This window comes from Apodemus sylvaticus, chromosome 14 (genome assembly GCF_947179515.1).
Source record: "Apodemus sylvaticus chromosome 14, mApoSyl1.1, whole genome shotgun sequence".
Classification (NCBI taxonomy): Eukaryota; Metazoa; Chordata; class Mammalia; order Rodentia; family Muridae; genus Apodemus; species Apodemus sylvaticus.
Window position 1 is genome coordinate 20,195,916 of NC_067485.1, and position 19,077 is coordinate 20,214,992.

At 40.4% G+C, this 19,077-nt stretch overlaps 1 protein-coding gene across 2 annotated transcripts in view; it reads left to right on the top strand.

The window, feature by feature from the left end:
- The first annotated feature begins 4,145 nt into the window (after positions 1 to 4,145).
- Positions 4,146 to 19,077, top strand: part of Nup153 (nucleoporin 153) — a 53,895-nt gene continuing 38,963 nt past the window's right edge. For both annotated transcript variants that reach the window (XM_052156723.1, XM_052156724.1), the window contains exons 1-2: positions 4,146 to 4,620; positions 14,477 to 14,699. In XM_052156723.1, coding sequence (XP_052012683.1) covers positions 4,510 to 4,620; positions 14,477 to 14,699 — 334 coding nt within the window. In that variant the 5' untranslated portion in view covers positions 4,146 to 4,509. The remainder of the gene's footprint in view (positions 4,621 to 14,476; positions 14,700 to 19,077) is intronic.

Consider the following 19,077-nt stretch of genomic DNA (forward strand, 5'->3'; position numbering starts at 1 on the left):
CCCTTCCAACAAAGGGCTCTGTACTCACCGAAGTGCACGCATCACACGGGGAAGAAGTGGCACATTCTTCAGAAATCTTTAACAGAGTCTCACAAGGGATTAAGTCACCAGCTCCAGCTGACCACCCACCTGATCCAGATAACAAACAGAATTACAAATATCACTCTCTATCAACCAGTACCCATGAATGGATATTCGTTTTAGAAGATTGCTTTCAACTTCTGGATTCAATACCTTCAGCGAAGGATACACATGCATAGCTGTGGGTCAGGAGCATGGCAGAGTCCAGGATTTAAGATTATAGCTATGGATTAGTTTAGGCTGTAAAAGTTGATTATGTGGGGAAAATCCAAGGCAAGTAAGGTTGGTTGTTACACTGTTCTTTTAAAGGTGGCTTAAACAAACAGGTTAAATAAACACGGAGGATATCTGTCTCCAGTGACCCCAAGGTGCATTATTAACTCTGGCTGTGAGGTTCAGCAGAAGTTCCAGCCTCTTAGAATGTAAGCAATGTTTTTACTTTAAGGCATCGCCACAAAATATATGCATTGCTTTCTGTGGCTGCTTATTCAGTTCATGATAGACTGCAGCCTAGCAGACTCTGATAGATGGGGTTGGGAAGAGGAACAAATTCGTGACATTTTTGCAATCATGAGTTAGGTAAAATTAATTAAAACTTGACTATAGTCTAGTTAATTCATTCAGTCTTAGATGTTGCTTTATTCCCCAAAGGCAGAGACCTTAGTAAGTTAATGAGAGTATAATGGTGTATATATGTCTTTAACTACTTTCCCATCACGATTGACTTTCTTACCCTAATATCCAATGCAGGACACATACACACTCACACACACACACACACACACACACACACACACACATTGCTCTTTATGTTGATTTTTTTGCTTATTTACTTTTGAGACAGGGCTTCACTATGTAGCCCAGGCTGGCCCTACATTTTTTAAAAATTCTTTTTTTTTTTTTTAAAAAAAAAGATTTCTTTATCAGTATATGTAAGTACACTGTAGCTGTCTTTAGACACACCAGAAGAGGGCATCAGATCTCATCACTCTTTACAGATGGTTGTGAGCCATCATGTGGTTGCTGGAATTTGAACTCAGGACCTTCTGGAGAGCAGTCAGTGCTCTTACCCGCTGAGCCATATCACTAGCAGGCCCTAAATGTCTTAATCTTTCTGTTTGTACCTCCCATGTGCTGGAATTATAGTTGTAAACCACCAGCCTGGCTTCTTTTTATCTTTCTGTTTGGTGAAGTTCATGAGAGTAATTATCACATGAAAATGTAGGCAGAACTCCGTGGTGATGAAACAATACTCTGATGGAAATAATTTGGATGAATAGACATTATAGTCCAGACCTTATTTTTGTGTTTAGAGGTTAAAATAAATACATAAAATTTCATAATTTCCTATACTTGCCATCTCTGAATATTCTATTGACTGGGGATTTTTTTCCTTTTGAAAAATAAATGAAGACTAATTTTCAGCCCAGATTGGAGTTAAAGGAAACTGTATTTCACTTGTAATTAATGGCTATTCTTCATCTACCAGATGAAGGTCAGATGTTTATTTGCTGATTTATAATTGACCATCGGTTACCATGTTAAATGGGAAAATTAGAACAAATGTTATCTGGGTCTCTGTTGGCAGAGAGACCCCGGCAGTAATCCTCTTTTTGTGAATTGAGACATACTGTTTGTTCTGGCTCTAAAAAGCAGTCCAGGTATAACGTGGACTTGTTGGGTGTCATTGTTTTCCTGCTACAGTGTGCAATGAACCAACCACACAAATATGAGAGCATTGTATTTTTTCCTCGCTAAATAAATATGCAGGAAATGAATGAAATAACTGAGATCAAGCCCCAAGGGGATGTGGACTTTTTTCATGAATCCTCAAATTCTACCAATTTTCTACTTTGAAAAAAGTATGACATTGGTGAAGTTCTTTGACATAACCTTTCCTTTATTTCTTTATTCTCTCCTGACTTATTTGAGGGTGAGAGAGATAGGGTCTTGCTGAACCACCCACAGCCCTCCCATCTCAGCTGGAAGGTAAGGTCCTGTCTGATGTTACTTTTCACAGCTTGGCTGTGAAGATTGTCCCTTCCAGGAAACAGATGCTAAGCTAGCTTATGCTGGAAACTCGATTCCCCTGAGACGAGAGGGAGAGCTGTGACCGAACAGTTCTGCTTGGTTTGTAGCTCTGGGGTAGAGAACATACCTGGAGAATGTAGGCAGATTGGCAAGGGAGGATATGCATGGAAGAAGAGGAAAGGAATTCTTTTGATCATCTTCGGTAACTTGTTTCAGGGGTTAAGGTCAGACACAGACTGTACCAACTGGTTACAGTAAAGTCTTTGATGTGCTGAAAGGTACTATAAGTTCAAAGGTACTGTAAGTTTTGGGGGTATTAATTTGATTTCAATAGTGATTTGAATTGTTCACTTTGGGGGTAGGCTGGTGCAAGAGATCATGGCGATCACTTTTGGTAGCAGATTTCTGGTTGGTACTAAGTGCTTTCTATCTGTACAGCTATTAAAAGCAGAACCATGTCCCCGTTGAGGTAAATATTCATTCTATTTGCAGATGAGGAAAGCGAAGCTTAGAAAGAAGATCAGTAATCTCCCCAAGGCCACACAGCTAGTAAGTGACAGATTTAAACAATCTATTGGATTTTATAGTTATAAACTTTAGAATACTGTTCTCTAATAGAACATTATATCTATGATTCTTTATAATCGATTCTTTTTCCTAATCATTTACTTATTTCATGGAAAAACTGGGTTATAGTACTGGCTTTGAGTGCCCAACTCGATATCCATCCTCTTCCCCCTTCCCCCCCGCCCCCCCCCCCCACCTCCCCAAGACAGTTCTCTATGTAGCCCTGGCTGTTCTGGAACTTGCTTTGTAGACCAGGCTGGCCTTGAAGTCACAGAATCCATCTACTTCAGACTCCCGAGTGCTGGGATCAAAGGCGTGTGTCACCAGCCAGGCTCCAAATTGATACCCTTAATGGTGCCCCTTAAATTTTCTTGGTTTCCATATAGTCCATTGAATGACTAGGCTGGATCACATGATCACACAGACCTTTTGTCTAATGCCTGCATCTTTAACACTGTGTATTCAGCTTGAGGGTACATTGTTTAATCACCTAACTATAATACTAACTGAAGCAAATATATGTTTACTAGGAGTATATGAGTCACCCTTAATGTGTGTTGATTGCTTAGGTCATAATTGCAATCATTTACTGTGCTTCTTGTATACCAAGAAATTTACTGAGTGCTCCACACAGAAAACCGCATTAGCTCCCCACAACTTTATAAGGTGAATTTTAAAGCTCCTTATTTAGTACAGTCATCCAAGGTACAGTCTGTAAGGAGTGAAGCAACTCAGAATGCCAGCACCCTGTGATGACAACAAAGCCCTTATATGTTTAATGAAACAGTAATGAAGTTGTATTTTCTGCTTTCGTTGAGACAGAATCTCACTATGAAGCTGAGGGTAACGTCTAACTAGCCATTCCCCTGTGTCTGCCTCCCAAGTGCCAGATGCCAATCAGAAGCCAAATATTTTTTCTACTTGTTTTAGGCCTAGGGATCACAGACACTGTTAATTCAAACGCGTTTTTTTTTTCCTATTGTGATACATTATCGTTCTTTGATTTTACTGTTTACTTCCATTCCGCTTATAATTAATGAATGGGAGATTACAGTTTTCATGTCGAGTGCCATTCTGGACCTAAACAAGCAGCTAACAGGCGCCAAAAGAACCGGGCTTTGTGCCTCTGCGGTGCTCCGCGGGTGTTCTTCCGCCACAGCCTGCCTTTCCGAGAATCCGAGTTCTTGTCCGAAAAACTATATTTCCCAGAGGCACCCGCGACTGAGAGCGCGGGCTCGGCCAACCTTTCCTTCCTTTGCCCATCCCCCACCTCGTCGCAGCGTGATGATGCAGATGCGTCGGTCGCCCAGGAGTGACGGTGTTCTGGCTCGCGACCGCGGCGGCCGCCTCAACAGCGGTAATAGGCGCAAGAGCGGCGGCGACGACGACTGCAGGGACGACGACGACGGCGGCGGCGGCGGCGGGGCGGGCGCAGCGCGCACAGGGGAGGGGTTGGCGGGCGGCGCCGGCGGCCTGGACTGCGGCAGCGACGGCCAGGGCGGCTGAAGAGGAGCCTCCAGCAGCGGGCGGTCGAGCTAGGCCTCAGCGGCGCCCGGAGCTGCTCGCGCCGGCCTCGGCGGGAGATCTCCATAGAGACGGTGACAAACACAGACGCGGGGGTCCGCACGCGGCCGGCGGTCCTCAGCCACCTCGGGGCCCTCAGCCGCCGCCACCGCCTTCCTCGCCGCGCGCACTCTCAGTTCCCGCTCGCTCCCTCGCGGTTCTCGCTGTGTCTGTGTGTCGCCTAGGGCCGGGCGGGGGAGGCCCTCAGGCCGCCGCCTCTGCCTCTCCCGCCCGGGAGCGGTAGTGGGAGGCCGCCCAGGCTCCGCCATGGCCTCAGGAGCCGGAGGCATAGGAGGGGGCGGCGGCGGCAAGATCCGGACGCGTCGTTGCCACCAGGGGCCGGTGAAGCCTTACCAGCAGGGGCGACCCCAACACCAGGTACGGGACCCGCATGCCGCGGCGACTGGGCGGCTGCGGTCGGCCGCGGTGGGGGGGCGGTGCGAGGCCCGGCGCCCCACGTGGAGGGGACCAGAGGGCCTGAGGCAGGGACGAGGTGGCGACGGGAAGTGGGTAGAGCCTAGCCCAGCCTGGCGGCGCACACGTGGGGTGCGAGTGGCCTCTCCCAGCCCTCCCGCCCAAGGGCTTTCCCCGGCGGGCGCAGGGCGGGAAAAGAAATTCCAGGCTTCCGATCCTCGGGCTTCTTTTTTGGCGGGTTTTGGGGGTTTGGTGATATTACTCACGACCTCGCGAAGGAACAAGGGAAAGAGTGGCGACAGGCCCATCCGCTGGCAGGCTTTTTCTTTCTGGTGTTCCCGGGCTCAGGGTGCGTGGGGAGGTTACTTTGCCTCGGCGGCCGGGAGAATCTTGGGGAGGGGGCGCTGTTACCCGGATCGTGGAATAATTCGGTTTTAGCCGTGTTAAATCATTAGTGGTAGTCCGGTCCCCTCATCTGCCTGCTTGGCCTTTCCAGATCTGAACACACTAGTTTAACTTCTCATCCTTGCCTCTCTTAACTGAGTTATAGTTATGTGGCACTGAGGCGTTTTGAAAGTCCCTCGCCGCTCTTACGTCTGGTCTCTGATGCGCCGTTCTTCCCTCTCTTCTCTCCACCCCGCGCTATGTTCTGAAGACCAGAATCAGCCACTCTCTACAGTTGACCAGTTCTTCAGCTCTGATCTCATACACTAAATATTTTTAATACTGGGCGTTTTCTAGAAGTTTAAGGTATTTTGGGCTTACCAGGAGTGTTGGTAATCGTAAAGTTAAACCACCATGTGCCTTCTTTGGGTGTTTATAAAGAAGTCGATTCCTGTTGTAAATGAGATATTTAGTTCAGAGAAAATTTTCAGTTATTAAAAATTGTGAGAATTAAAATGTTAAGAACCCACTTTAACAAACCAACTTTTCCGTACCTCGTGGACTAAAGTAGGAAGTGTATATTTTAAGCTTATTGAAGAAGGGCTAAGACTTTTTGTTGTATTCTGGTTAGTGCTAAAATTGAATACTTAGCATTTTGTTTGGTAATGTTAAGTTATATCACTTTCGAGATTTTAAAAAGTAACGATAGGGAAAGTTTTGAACAGTAAACGCTGTGGTTCTTTTATTTTTATTTATTTTTATTTTTATTTTTCGAGACAGGGTTTCTCTGGCTGTCCTGGAACTCACTCTGTAGACCAGGTTAGCCTCCAACTCAGGAATCCACCTGCTTCTGCCCCCCAAGTGCTGGGATGAAAGGGTGTGCCACCACTGCCCTGCAAAAACTGTGGTTTATGTACTAAGAAGTTATTTGTCCTTGATTGGAAGCCTTGGCATATTACCATTTTTCCCTAGATGTGTACAGAATGCTGAGGAGCCAGGGGTATTCGCAAGCAGATTTTAAGATTAAAAACAGGTCACAAGCCTGACCATTTTACTTTACCTAATACTGTACAGTGGACATTAAGACAAACAAACTTTTCCTAAGAGCAACGAATCACCTCTGAATGCTTGTTAAAAGAAACTGAAAACAATTTGAGCAGAGAAATGGATGGCTTGCATAGAGTTTAGAAAGAGCCAATATTATGTATGATATTATGATAGAGTTTAGAAAGAAACCAAAGTTATGATCACAGCTTATTTTAAAATGTATTTAGATAAAACTAATTTGAGAGAGAAGTGCATTCAGCTAAAACCCAACGTGTTTTGGGGCTGATCCAGATTTCAGACTGTATGGTTTTAGTAGGTAAGACATGTAAAATATTAGCTTCTTGCCTCAGTCATTTAATTTAAAAAGTAAATACATCTTTGAACTGGAATTAAAATTAACTCTCTCTTGATTAGCTGATTTAATTTTAAGAATTTAAGATTTTAAGATTCGACCAAAGAGAAATATTTACTGCTTGGTTTTTGTTTTTGTCTTAAAGTAACCAGTACTCGAACTTAGTGACTGTCATTGTCCAACATCTCCTAGCAGAGCTTTCAACTGGTTGTTTTGCAGCAGCTGCTGAGTCATCATCTTGGATATATCAAGGAGCTTCATGACATGGCATGTTTAACACTAGTGTTTGATACGTGTCCAGGGCCTCTTGGCACAAGGAAGCCTGTGCTTGTGTAGGAGAAGGTTAGAGTAAGATTAAGCATTCTGCCACTTCTTGGTGGATGCAGGACAGCAGATGTCAGGCCAAAGCGCTACTGCAGTCACCACCCAGTACCTGTGACCTGTGACTCCTGTATCATGTTCAGTTGACTTCTGATTTCCTGTTTTGACTTCTGGTAACGCTAGCATTTTTCTACTTTTAACTTTTCATAAAAAAGAAAAGTCACCTTGCTTGAAGTGGAGGTAGAAAGATAGTTACTGCCTTGATCAACTAAATAAAAGAAGTAACAGTTATATGTAGACATAGCTGGTACATACCTGAAATTACAGCTGCTAAGGGGCTGAGGCCAAGAGATTAGAAATTTGAAGCCATAGTGGTCTCAGGCTAGTCTGAACTGTAGAGTGAGGCTGTCACAGGAAGTGTAGAAGCAAATGAACAATGCAGGATGGTTATTTTCACCTAGCCCATTAACTAGCTACTTTTTAGCTACCTTCTGTGTGGGTCAGGCAGGCCTTAAACCTGAGACCTTGCTTACTTACCCAGATACTTTTAAGTATGCTTATTTTTCTAGTTGAGAGTTCTTTTCTCCAGTTGGATCTCCTTTCCCATTTCCATTGTGTGTAGCAAGGCCAGGAGGGTAAGCTGGTTGCTTTTTTCCTAAGAGCCACCACAAAACACTTGAGCTCATGAGCAAAACTTCTGGAAGAATCTGTTGCCACCTCCTGGTGAGACAGACCCATTTGCTTTTATCACTCCCCTCTTGGTGCTAAAAGATTTTCTGGCTTGGAGATACCTTTTATCCTTACAGAAATAGGATAGCCTGACTATCCTGGTTTAAGACACTGACTACATTCAACTGTTTAAAAAGCTGAGGAAGGGCAGGAATTCCCCTTTCATCAACATTTTAGATCAAGGGTTTGATGAATCCTTTTTATTTTGAGGTATTTTGAGGCTTTGTGGCTGCAATTTTTTAAAAAGGATCTTTGGCAAATGTTAAAACCATTTTTAGCTTTAAGACCAGCTCAGGCCCAAAGTCACCTGAGTTTGTAGAGCTGGGTTTATGTGATAGAATACTTTTTATTTTGGTACTCACTTTATGATTTAAGTGTGCTGTGTAACATTTGATGACTAAAGAGTATTCTCAAGTTTGAAAAGAGTAATATTTCTCAATATTTTATTCATTCCATATACTAAAATTTTATTCTTTATATCCCAGATGCTTAATGCTTTTGGTAGATGTAGAAATAGAAATAATTGCTTTAAAAACTTTCTGATGAAATCAGAATAAGTTTGAATCCCAGTTCTGCCTGAAGTGTTCAATGATGAAAAATTCTGCTTATTTTTTTCATCTGTAAATGGAAGCTTACAAAGAGTTAAATGACATAAAAATGTCTCAGATGGTATAGAACTCACATGAAGTTGTGATTAAATAGACTCATTTTTTAAGTGACCTATTCATTTTGTTATCTTTTAGAATTAGCATTTTTTTCTTCCTCTGGTTACTCAAGTCTTCCAAATTCATACTAAACTTAAGGTCTTTGTTTATTTACCTAGTGAAAGTCAAACTAAAGTGATCTAAACTATTTGTTGTTGGATGGGGGGGGATTCTTCCCCTTCCCTACCTTGTTAAACAATTGAATGAGGTCACTGACTTAAGTGAGGAAGGATAGACTACCAATGATCCTGTTTTGTAAGAAGGTAGATTACCTTAGTCCCAAGCCAGAAAACCTTCTAGCACCAAAACTTTACAAAATTTGATAAAAGTCTAGCTTTATCACAACTTTTTAAAGGACTTTGTCTTTTTCTTGGATGTACTAGTCACTTAAGTATGTAGGTGGAAAAGTTCTGAATTGATTGATGAGTAAACCCCCCCCCCCCCCCAGTGAGAGATTCCAGCAGGTTATCTTAACCACTTCTTACCAGCTTTAATATGACAACAACAAATCTCCATTTATGTTTCCATCTCCTGGAAAGTCCTAATGATACAGTGTCAGCTAGAAGTAGAATGAAGTCCTTGATCAGATGCCACTAAAGATAGTCATCTTATTATTGGGAAAATTGCAAGAATTCTGTATTTTCAACTTTTATATTTCTGATATAGAGCGTCCTTTAATATATCCCTAGCTAGTCTGGCCTTGATCTAGAATTCTGTCTGTGCTCAAAAAGCAAGAAAGTATATTTGCAGTCTTGATGTCAAGACATAATATATTATCAGAAAAAGGGTAATAGAACACCTTTCTCGCCTATAAATATTTCTATTTATTTACCTATCTTTTTCATAATGTGGCTTGAGAAATTCTTAGTCTCAGTATTAAAATGTGAGCTATGAGATAGCTCTTAGGGGAGTTTGACTGCTATCAATTTAGTGGATTTCACTGCTTACTACATTTTACAGTTTTTTTATTATTTTTTTCTTAAGGCTTGCTTGTATTATTATATATGAATCTATATGTGTATGTGTTTGTGCATGTGTTTGTGTGTTAGTGCCTCTGAAGGCCAGAAAAAGGGTATCAGCCTCTGGCAGTTGTGAGCACCCTGACAGACTGCTGGAAACTGAACTTGACTTTGAGACTTCTGAAAAACAGCAAGTACTCTTAAATAAACACTGAGCCATTTCTCCAGGCCCTTATTCTTACTTTTGAGGTAGGGTCTTCCTGTAGCCTAGTCTGCTTTGAACTCACTATGTAGCCCAAGCTGGTCTTTCTACCTCAGCCTTCTGAGTGCTGGGAGTGCTAGATTTAGCAAGCATAGGAATGTTACTATGCCCAGGCAGCCTTGAAAGTTTTGAAGGGGATGAAAATAGGCTACTTGGGAGTATTTAATTCTTTAGCCAGAAAGATTTTAAGTGACAGGAGAACTTGGATTGGACAGATAGGGTAAATTTAACAGCTTATAAAATATGGCAGTGCCTGAGATTTGTAACTTAATTTCAGATTATCAAAATTAGACTTAGTATAAATGTTGTAACTTAATTTCAGATTATCAAAATTAGACTTAGTATAAATGTCTTTAGAATACTTAATTTCTTCCCACATGAAATAACCCAGTACTGATGTTACAGTGAGGCAGCTTTAAAAAATACTGAAAAAAAACTTGGAGGGGGAGGAAATCTAGTGACTGCACAGATACTAAATGAGTAGGAGGGTGGAGGGGCCTGCAAGAATGAGGTATTAATATAATATAGGAATCTGAAAGGACTAATGGAAATCAAAATGGTGGAGTATTTTGGAAGAGTAAGGCCTGGTAGACATAAAACTGGTGCTGGACGTAGTAGTCATGATCAGAGAGTCAGTGAAGTTACTTATGAAAGATTGTAGAATGGAATGCTATTTAATAAGGATAATGTGAAGGGAGTTGAGTGAACTTAAGTAGAATGGAGTAGAGAAACAAGAAACCTGTGTGTGAAGCATCAGGACATAGTTGGCCAAATTGGGAAGTTGCCTTCTGGTAAAAAGAAAGTGAGTATAGGCTAAATCGATCTCTCCTCCGACCCCCAGAGTCTCTTGTGAACTAAGGTTAAAAAGAATATGAAATACTGTGTTAACTACTGTAATTTGTATATGGAATTGGACACTTTTTTTTTTTTTTTTTTTTTCCGGGACAGGGTTTCTCTGTATAGCCCTGACTGTCCTGGAACTCTGTAGACCAGGCTGGCCTCGAACTCAGAAATCCCCCTGCCTCTGCCTCCCAGAGTGCTGGGATTACAGGCGTGCGCCACCACCGCCCGGCGGACACTTATATTATTTAATATCTTTTGCCAAATGAAGAAGCTAATTCTTAAGGCAAGAAAAATCTGATGGATTTGTAGTTTAAATTTGAGAATTTTCTCCTTTTATCTTCAATTTAACTTCATTATTTTTAATTACTTATTGTGGCCCTTGCTTGTAGTGCCCCAGATAAAATCAGAGTTCTATTTTTAATGCACTATGAATTTTGCATGAATTTTGCTTTTTATGTAGTTGGCTTTGTCATCACTATAAAGGGTGGTTGTTTACTCTGTTGTAAGATGGTTTTTCATGTCTTTGAGGGGAAGAAATATAGAACAGTAGAAGTTGTTAAAATCTGTAAAGCTGGAAGTCTTTAATCCAGTAAATACATGTTTTTATTGAAACTTATATTTCATGTATTTGGGTGGTGATTCTTTGCAGTTTTAGAGTTTTTTTTTTCTTAAGATTTATTTATTATATGTGAGGACACTATAGTTATCTTCAGACAGACCAGATCTCATTACAGATGGTTGTGAGCCACTATGTGGTTGCTGGGAATTGAACTCAGGACCTTTGGAGGAACAGTCAGTGCTCTTAACCGCTGAGCCATCTCACCAGCCCCGAGTTTTTTTTTTTTTTTAATTACATTTTAAATAATTGTCACATATCCTTTCTAGGGAAACTCCTCTTGAAAACATGGAGAAGTTTCCTCTTTTTCTAGCTCGCTTCTTGAGGATCTTCTGTAGCTTAGGCTGGCCTCTAATTCTCGATCTTCATTCTCCGTGCATGTCTATGTACTATGTGTGTAGTGTGCCTTGGAGGCCACCTCTTGGAAGCAAGGGCACCACTCTCCATACACAGAAGAGAGTGATTGCCCTAGGCTGGAAGTTTCTGAGATGTTCTGAAGGAAAACTTTCATTCTTGTTTAGTGTAGAAGTTGATTTGGTTAAGTAGGAGTTAAGAAGTCTTTGTTTTGTGTTCTCTCTCTCTCTCTCTCTCTCTCTCTCTCTCTCTCTCTCTCTCTCTCTCTCTCTCTCTCTCTCGTTTTTTTCTTTAAAATTCTAAAGTGTTCTTACTCTATAGCCTTTCCTATCCTTCCATCTGTGGCCTTTCCTCTTCCATCCTTAGGACAGGATTACTGGTGTGCACCACCATGTCTAACTTGTAAAGCACTCTTCCATCAAGTTTGATCCATTTCTATGAAGACCTGAAGAACTCTTTTTGGCATGAAACCTTCTTCCTCCATAAGAATATTTTTTTTTCTTTTCGCATTCCTTTCATCCCTCTCCAACTTCCCTCAGATCTCAGGGAACCCAGGCTGGAGTCTAGCTCCTGATCTTTATTCTCAGCTTTTCATTAGTAGCTGACAGTTGATGTGTAAATTTTAGGAATATTTATGATTTTATTTGCATACCATAGGAGGGGCTTTTCCCAAAAGGTATCTTGGTTTCTGAACCTTTTTTTTTTTTTTTTTTTTTTTTTTTTGTGTCCTTTGTTTTTTGCTTTTTCAAGACGGGTTTCTCTTTGTAACCTTGGCTGTCCTGGAACTTGATCTGTAGACCAGACTGGCCTGGAGCTCACCCCAGTGGCTTGCCTCTTCCACTCAATTGGTGGGATTAAAGATGTGCTCTGCTGCCACCTCCTCAGCCACCACTATCACATCCACCGCCAGGCTCTAAAATGCGTCTTAATTTCCTGTGATATGCATCTGAGTTCCTAATCCCTTCAAATAGAGTGGTTATCTAACTTGATCGAGTATCAATCACTTGGTGGGGGGAGGACTTACACCAGCCCTACCTTGCATGCTTTAGTATTGTGAAGGACTTGAAGTCTTTGCTCATCCTGTAGCTAGGGCTGTAATTAGAACATGTTAGACCAGAGTTCATTTTTTTTCTTCATGATTTTCAGTCATTCAACCTAAGAGCTATGTTTGGTTGCTGAAATTTAAGGATGTAAGTTTTGATGACTTCAGGTCTTTTCGAGTTAAAACCTTCTATTCTTTGAGCTGTCATTCATTGTGAGTCCTGTTGTGCTGAGGCAAGATACACTGGTTAACTCCCTACCTCTTTGTGTGTATGTGTGTGTTGTGTTGTGTTTTTCGAGGCAGGACTTCCTACTCCTGGAAGCCTGTCCTGGAGCTGACTAGGTTGGCAGTAAACTCCCAGAGATCCACCTGCCTCTGCCTCCCAAGTGCTGGGATTAAAGGTGTATACCATTACTGCCTTTCAGTTTTATTTTCTGATCATCGAGGCACTTAATGGTACTGTAAGTAACTTGGCTAGACAAAATGCTGTTTCTAAACATAGTATAGTTTATTTTGTAAGCACTTCGAAGTCTTTTGCAATAGGAGGATGTTAGCTGTTACTCTGCTTTATAAACACTAGGTTTAGATCCATAGTCATTTCTCTCTAAAGTAATTAATACTATGTATTGAGATATAAAAAAGGGAAACAATGACTTTGTGTCCTTTAGAATGAATATATTGTAGGACCATTGGCTTTCATATGTTTGATAGTTTACCATATAGATCTGTCTTTTTGTTTGAAGAATACAGACGTATTCTCCAATACTTTTGTATAATTTTGTGTTAGATTTTTTTTTTCTTATTTTGGTTTTTTGAGATAGGGTTTCTCTGTGTAGTCCTGGCTGTCTTGGAACTCATTCTGTAGACCAGGCTGGCCTCGAACTCAGAAGGTCCCGCCTGTCTCTGCCTCCCAAAGTGCTGGGATTAAAGGCGTGCGCCGCCACGCCACCACTGCCCTGCTCAATTGTTATTTATACCTTTCCAAATAAAGTAATTACCTTTGGTATTCAAGAATCTGTTTCAGAAAGATCTTCCATCTTTTCTCTTGACAGAAAATTTAAAGCCTTAATTGTTTTGGACCTGCTTCCAAAGTAGGATTATATATCATGCCTTGACTTTAATTTCTGTTTGAATCTGCTAAGCCCCCCTTTCCTTTCTGTGATTCTCTGAAGCCTAATTAATGCTGCTTCATGAGTGAAATTTATGCCAGATATTGGGTACTGTATCCCAGCTTGCTTGTGCTAGTTCTTTCCCTTATTAGTAGAATTACCAGCAAATGTTTCTGTGATACCTTGAGAAGTAATTTCATGTTACTTCATTTGATATTTATCTTTGTTCCAATGAGCAGTAGTAGGCAGGGATGTTCTTGGAGTAAATCAAAGGGGGGTTCGTACTCAAGTTCTGTCGTAGGTTCCAGAATGCCATGGCTATTACTTCATTCTGAATGCATGCTTGTATCTTGGACATGCTACTTAATGGCATTATTACATTGTTTTGTCTTCATCCATGTCTTGATTTTCTTATGGAACTAGAGACTAGGCTAAAAGTTCCTGATTCTTCATTCATAAAGTACCTTATTCTCACTACATAAAGAGATTTTGAGTATTCAGTTGACCAATATGTGAAGATTACTTAGAAGAGTGCCCAGATTCTCACTGCAGCATCAGCATTATGCCAAATTGTTTTTTCCTTTAGTTTTGTCATGATAGAGCTAATTCTTCAGATTTTTAAAGGAAACATTTTATAATATAAAATTTCTTGAGTTTGATTTATGTTGGATTAGTTATCTTTCATATTTTGTGGTGGATTTCTTATAATCTTGGCTTAATTATTATTATTTTTTTCTAACTTTTGTAGTGAGTGCTGAAGAATCTAAACAAGGCCTCGGGTGTGAGAAGCAAGCACTCCAGCTGCACTGGCCGTAGTTCTAGCTCGTTTGATTTCCTTAAAGAATGCGACACAATGATTGTTGAAATGGTTTATAGTGTGTCTTAATGTACTAAGAGAAGGATGAAAACATGTATTTCCTATTACTAAATTTAGATTTTGGATAGTTGATGATTCATTAAAAACTGTATAATGTCATACCATTACAAACTGAATCTTAGTAAATTTTGTTGGAAATACTTGTGTTTTGCTTGGCATGACTTTCTGTAAGTACTTACAAAGAAACTTTTTAAAGTAGTCTTATGTGTTTTCTCCAACAGGGCATTCTTAGCAGGGTTACAGAATCTGTTAAGAATATTGTACCAGGGTGGCTACAAAGATACTTCAACAAGAGTGAAAATGCCTGTAGCTATTCACCGGATGCAGATGAAGTTCCACCCTGGCCGGAAAATAGAGAAGATGAGCATGCAATTTATGCAGATGAGAACACAAACACTGATGATGGGAGAGTCACCCCTGAGCCTGCTGGCAGTAACACAGAAGGTAAACAGTGTGGGTGTTTGGCTACAAAGCAGAGATCATCTTCTTAATTTAAATATCTTTATATTACCTGAGTATGATTGCATCTGACTGAGTGGTATATAAATCTTGTATGGAACAAATGGAATTAGGTTTACACTGAGGATGTTTTATTGAGTAGTCTTTTAAAATAATATTATTTTGTGTGTATTTGCACATGGGCTAGCATGCCACAGTGGTTTGTGTGGAGATAAAGGACAACTGTGTAGTGGAGTCAGCCCTCTCTCCTTTTACATAAGTTCCCAAGCATTGAACTCAAGTCACTAGGCTTGCAGTCCCCTTTATCTGCTGTGGCTTTTGACAGATGTAATTGAAATGTTTTTTGAATAAATAACTGACAGATGTATGACTTAACTAATGTTGATGTAGTTAGTAATGTTTATTCCTATCTAGTTGGCCTATAAAGATAAATAGTAAAGTGGGTTTGAAAGAATGGTTACTTAAAAGAAAACGTCAAGTCTAGTGTTCTTAGTGTTATAGTTAGGGTTTCCATTGGTGTGATAAATACCATACCCAAAAATCAACCTGGAGAAAGGGTTGCTTTCATTTTACAGCTTTTATTATTCAGGGAAGTCAAGGCAGGAACCATGGAGACATATTCCTTACTTGCTTGTTCCCCATGGCTTGCTCAGCCTGCTTTCTTATATACCCAAGACCTCCATTTCCAGGGGTGACACTTCCCATAGTGATCTGAGCCCTCCCATACCATTAACTGAGCAAATGCACCAGTCCAATTTGGTGGCATATTCTATGACAGAAGAGGGAGGTGGATCTCTTGAGTTTGAAGAGAACTCCTGTCTTAATCCTCCTCTCCACCCCCACCCCTCAGACCCCCCCCCCCCCCCCACACACACACACAAGGAAGGAAAAAAAGTATCATAGGATTGCCTATAGGCTAGGCTATTCTGGCAGGTGAACTTTCTTAGTTAAGTTTTGCTTTTCTCAAATGACTCTAGTTTGGGTCAAGTTGACATATACCAGAGCACTGTAGTAGTGCAGTAGACACATAGTCTTTAAAATTTTGATGGCTTTTATTAGGATAACTTGGATTTTGATATCTCTACTTTTCATACGTTGTTTTCAACTGTTACCAGCAATACCATTGAGGCTTTATTTGGTAGATCTCTAAGGAGGTTGCTTCCATTGTACTTTCTGACCATCCAAATGGGCCCAGGCTTTCTGGTTTTGATAAGAGATTTGTTGAGCACTAGTGTACCCATAGTACCAAAAGCCCCACTCCCAGTTTGATGAGCTTACTAGTAAGGATTAAGTAACCTGTGTTTCTAATTTATATATATGTAAAATTAATGTGTGTATTTTCATGATCACAGTGGAATTAATTAGAACTTATATTTTGTTAAAATACTAAATTTCTTGGTAGACTGTGACATGTGACTCATCTTTGCAAATTTTAAATGCAAATTATGGGGGTTAAATCTAGAAGATGCTACTATAGTGTGCTTAATATTGCTTTTGTGTGGTGTGTGTGTGTGTGTGTGTTTTCTCGAGACAGGGTTTCTCTGTGTAGCCCTGGCTGTCCTGGAACTCACTCTGTAGGCCTCGAACTCAAAAATCTGCCTGCCTCAGCTTCCCAAGTGCTGGGATCAAAGGCATACACCACCACTGCCCTGCAATATTGCCTCTTAATGTTGGTAAGAGTTCATACATATTACTCCAATAAGGAAAATGTCAGGAATGTACATGTTTCCACTGAGATCAGGTTTCAGGCCACTATGCCAAGGCTAGCCTTTGCAGATGCTAGGGAGGCACTCTAACATTAAGCTGGTTTTCTAGCCATTTTGAAGCAAGTAGACAGCTTTTTGATATCTATTTCAAACTCAGTAGCATTGTTTTCTCTCCACTGAGATTTGATCTTGCTCCTATCTTAACCCTATCAGTCCCAGATAGTTTTTACAATCCTCCCTACTTTTTCTCAAGGCATTTATTTATTTGATTCTGCAGTTAGTGTGTGTGGAATCAAATACCACTGATAACTTTTTACAAAGGTGAATATAGACCTTACTAGATAGACCAAAAAAATCTGCATTTATTCCATAAATTGTATAAATTGCATTTATTAATGTGAAACATTTAAATGTAAAGTGTGTTTTCAAAGTAATCTTAGAAACATTACTGTTCAGTTAGTGTAAAAATGTAGGAAGCTGGGGGCTGGAGAGATGGCCCAGTGGTTAAGAGCATTGACTGTTCTTCCAGAGGTCCTGAGTTCAAATCCCAGTAACCACATGGTGGCTCACAACCATCTATGAGACCTGATGCCCTCTTCTAGTGTGTCTGAAGACAGTTACAGTGTACTCATATAAATAAAAATAAAATCTTTAAAAAAATGTAGGAAGCTAAAAGTAGTTTATGTGGCAGTCCTGTGTGTTATGATGCACTAATAAGAAGTTTTACAAATAATCTATTAATAGTAAAAACAGGGCTGGAGAGTATTGAACATTCAAGTAGCTCAGCAACAATGTAGAACCGTGGCCATTTCAAGTTTCTTCTTTATAGCATTCTGTTCCATATACCTCTTTGTGTAGACTTGTGTGTGTGTTGTGTGTATGTGTTTGTGTAAATACCTGTGCATATGCATATGCATGAGCAGGTTAGAGGTTAACCTGTGTCTTTTTTCAGTTGCTCTTCACCTTTTTTTTTTTTTTTAATCAGAGATTATATTGGTTGGTTAGCAAAGCCTAGGAATAGATCCCCTTTGTCTCTTGTCTCCCCAGTATTGGGTTTACCCTTACCTGGCTTTTTATATGGGTACTAGGGATCTGAACTTTGATTTTCATGTTTGCACAGTGAGTGTCATTTGAGCCATTTAACTAATCTTGGCTCTTAGTGTTGGTTATTCAGTAGGTTAGGAGAACAGACCAAGAAGGAAAACCTCAATAATGTGTATTGTCAGTTAGAATTCTGGCCACTAACACTCCCATAGTGGCCTATCTAGTAAATAAAGAAGCAGTGATTAATACTTCTAAGCAACTGTCTGATTATACTGTCATGATTTATAGTCATCTTAGAAACATCATTGATGACTGATGTGACTCTGTAAATTAATAGGATTATCCCAATTTGTAACTTTTGTCTAGCCTGGTGTGGAGGGGAAAGAACCATTTTAATCAGCAAAAACTAAATAGATTTAGTCGATTCTGCTCATGCACTAAATGGTCCTGTTGCTTTTACCTATAGGACAAGGCTCTGGACTCAGCTACCAGGAAAGCCAACGCACAAACAAAACAGTTACAGAAAATTCAGTTTCTATGATCTGTATTCATAGGCACATTTATTTTATAATGTTTATGTGTATACACATGCCATAGTCCACAGGTGGAGGTCACAGGAAAACTGTTAGAAATCAGTCCTCTCCGTCCACTATTGTGTCCTGGGGATTTTTTTATTTTCTATTTATTTGTTTGTTTGTTTATTTATTTATTTTTGGATTTGGTTTCTTCGAGACAGGGTTTCTCTGTATAGCCCTGGCTGTCCTGGAACTCACTCTGTAGACCTGGCTGGCCTCAAACTCAGAAATCCACCTGCCTCTGCCTCCAGAGTGCTGGGATTACAGGCATGCACCACCACCAGGAGATTAAACTCAGGTTTGTCAGGCTTGGTGGACAAGTGTCTTAATCCACTGAGCCATCTCATCTGCCCTGAATGTGTCTTTGGGTACAAATAATTCTATTTTAACGCATTCTAACTGATAGTACTTTTTACCTATCCCGTTCTCTGATCCTTGCATCAACGTGGACTATGGCATGTGTGCACAGATAAATTAATAGGATAATGTGCATATGAATACAGATTGTAGAAAAGTTGAAACATTTATATATAACTTTTGTGTTTTGGCTTTCCTTGTGACTGAATCTAAAGCCTTGTGTATGCTAGACAAGTGTTCTGTCACTAAACTATACTCCATCCTGTTCAAATTTTAGATACTATTTTATTTTATTTTATTATTTATTTTATTTTTTTATTTTTTGAGTTTCTCTGTGTAGCCCTTGCTGTCCTTGCTCTTTTAGACCAGACTGGCCTTGAACTCAGAGATCTGCCTGCCTCTGCCTCCTGAGTGCTGGGACTAAAGGTGTGTGCCACCATATCTGGCAATTTTTAGTTACTTTATATTGTGCTGGATGTTGCTTATGCCAGACAAGTTTTGTGATATTTAAATATCAATACAAATAGCTTTCTAAGTTGTTTTGGGTTTTCTGTTTTGTTTTTTGATTTTTGGATTTGCCTTGGGGGGGGGGGTTGGTTTTTTTGAGATAGGGTTTCTCTGTATAGCCCTGGCTGTCCTGGAACTAACTCTGTAGACCAGGCTGGGCTGGAACTCAGAAAT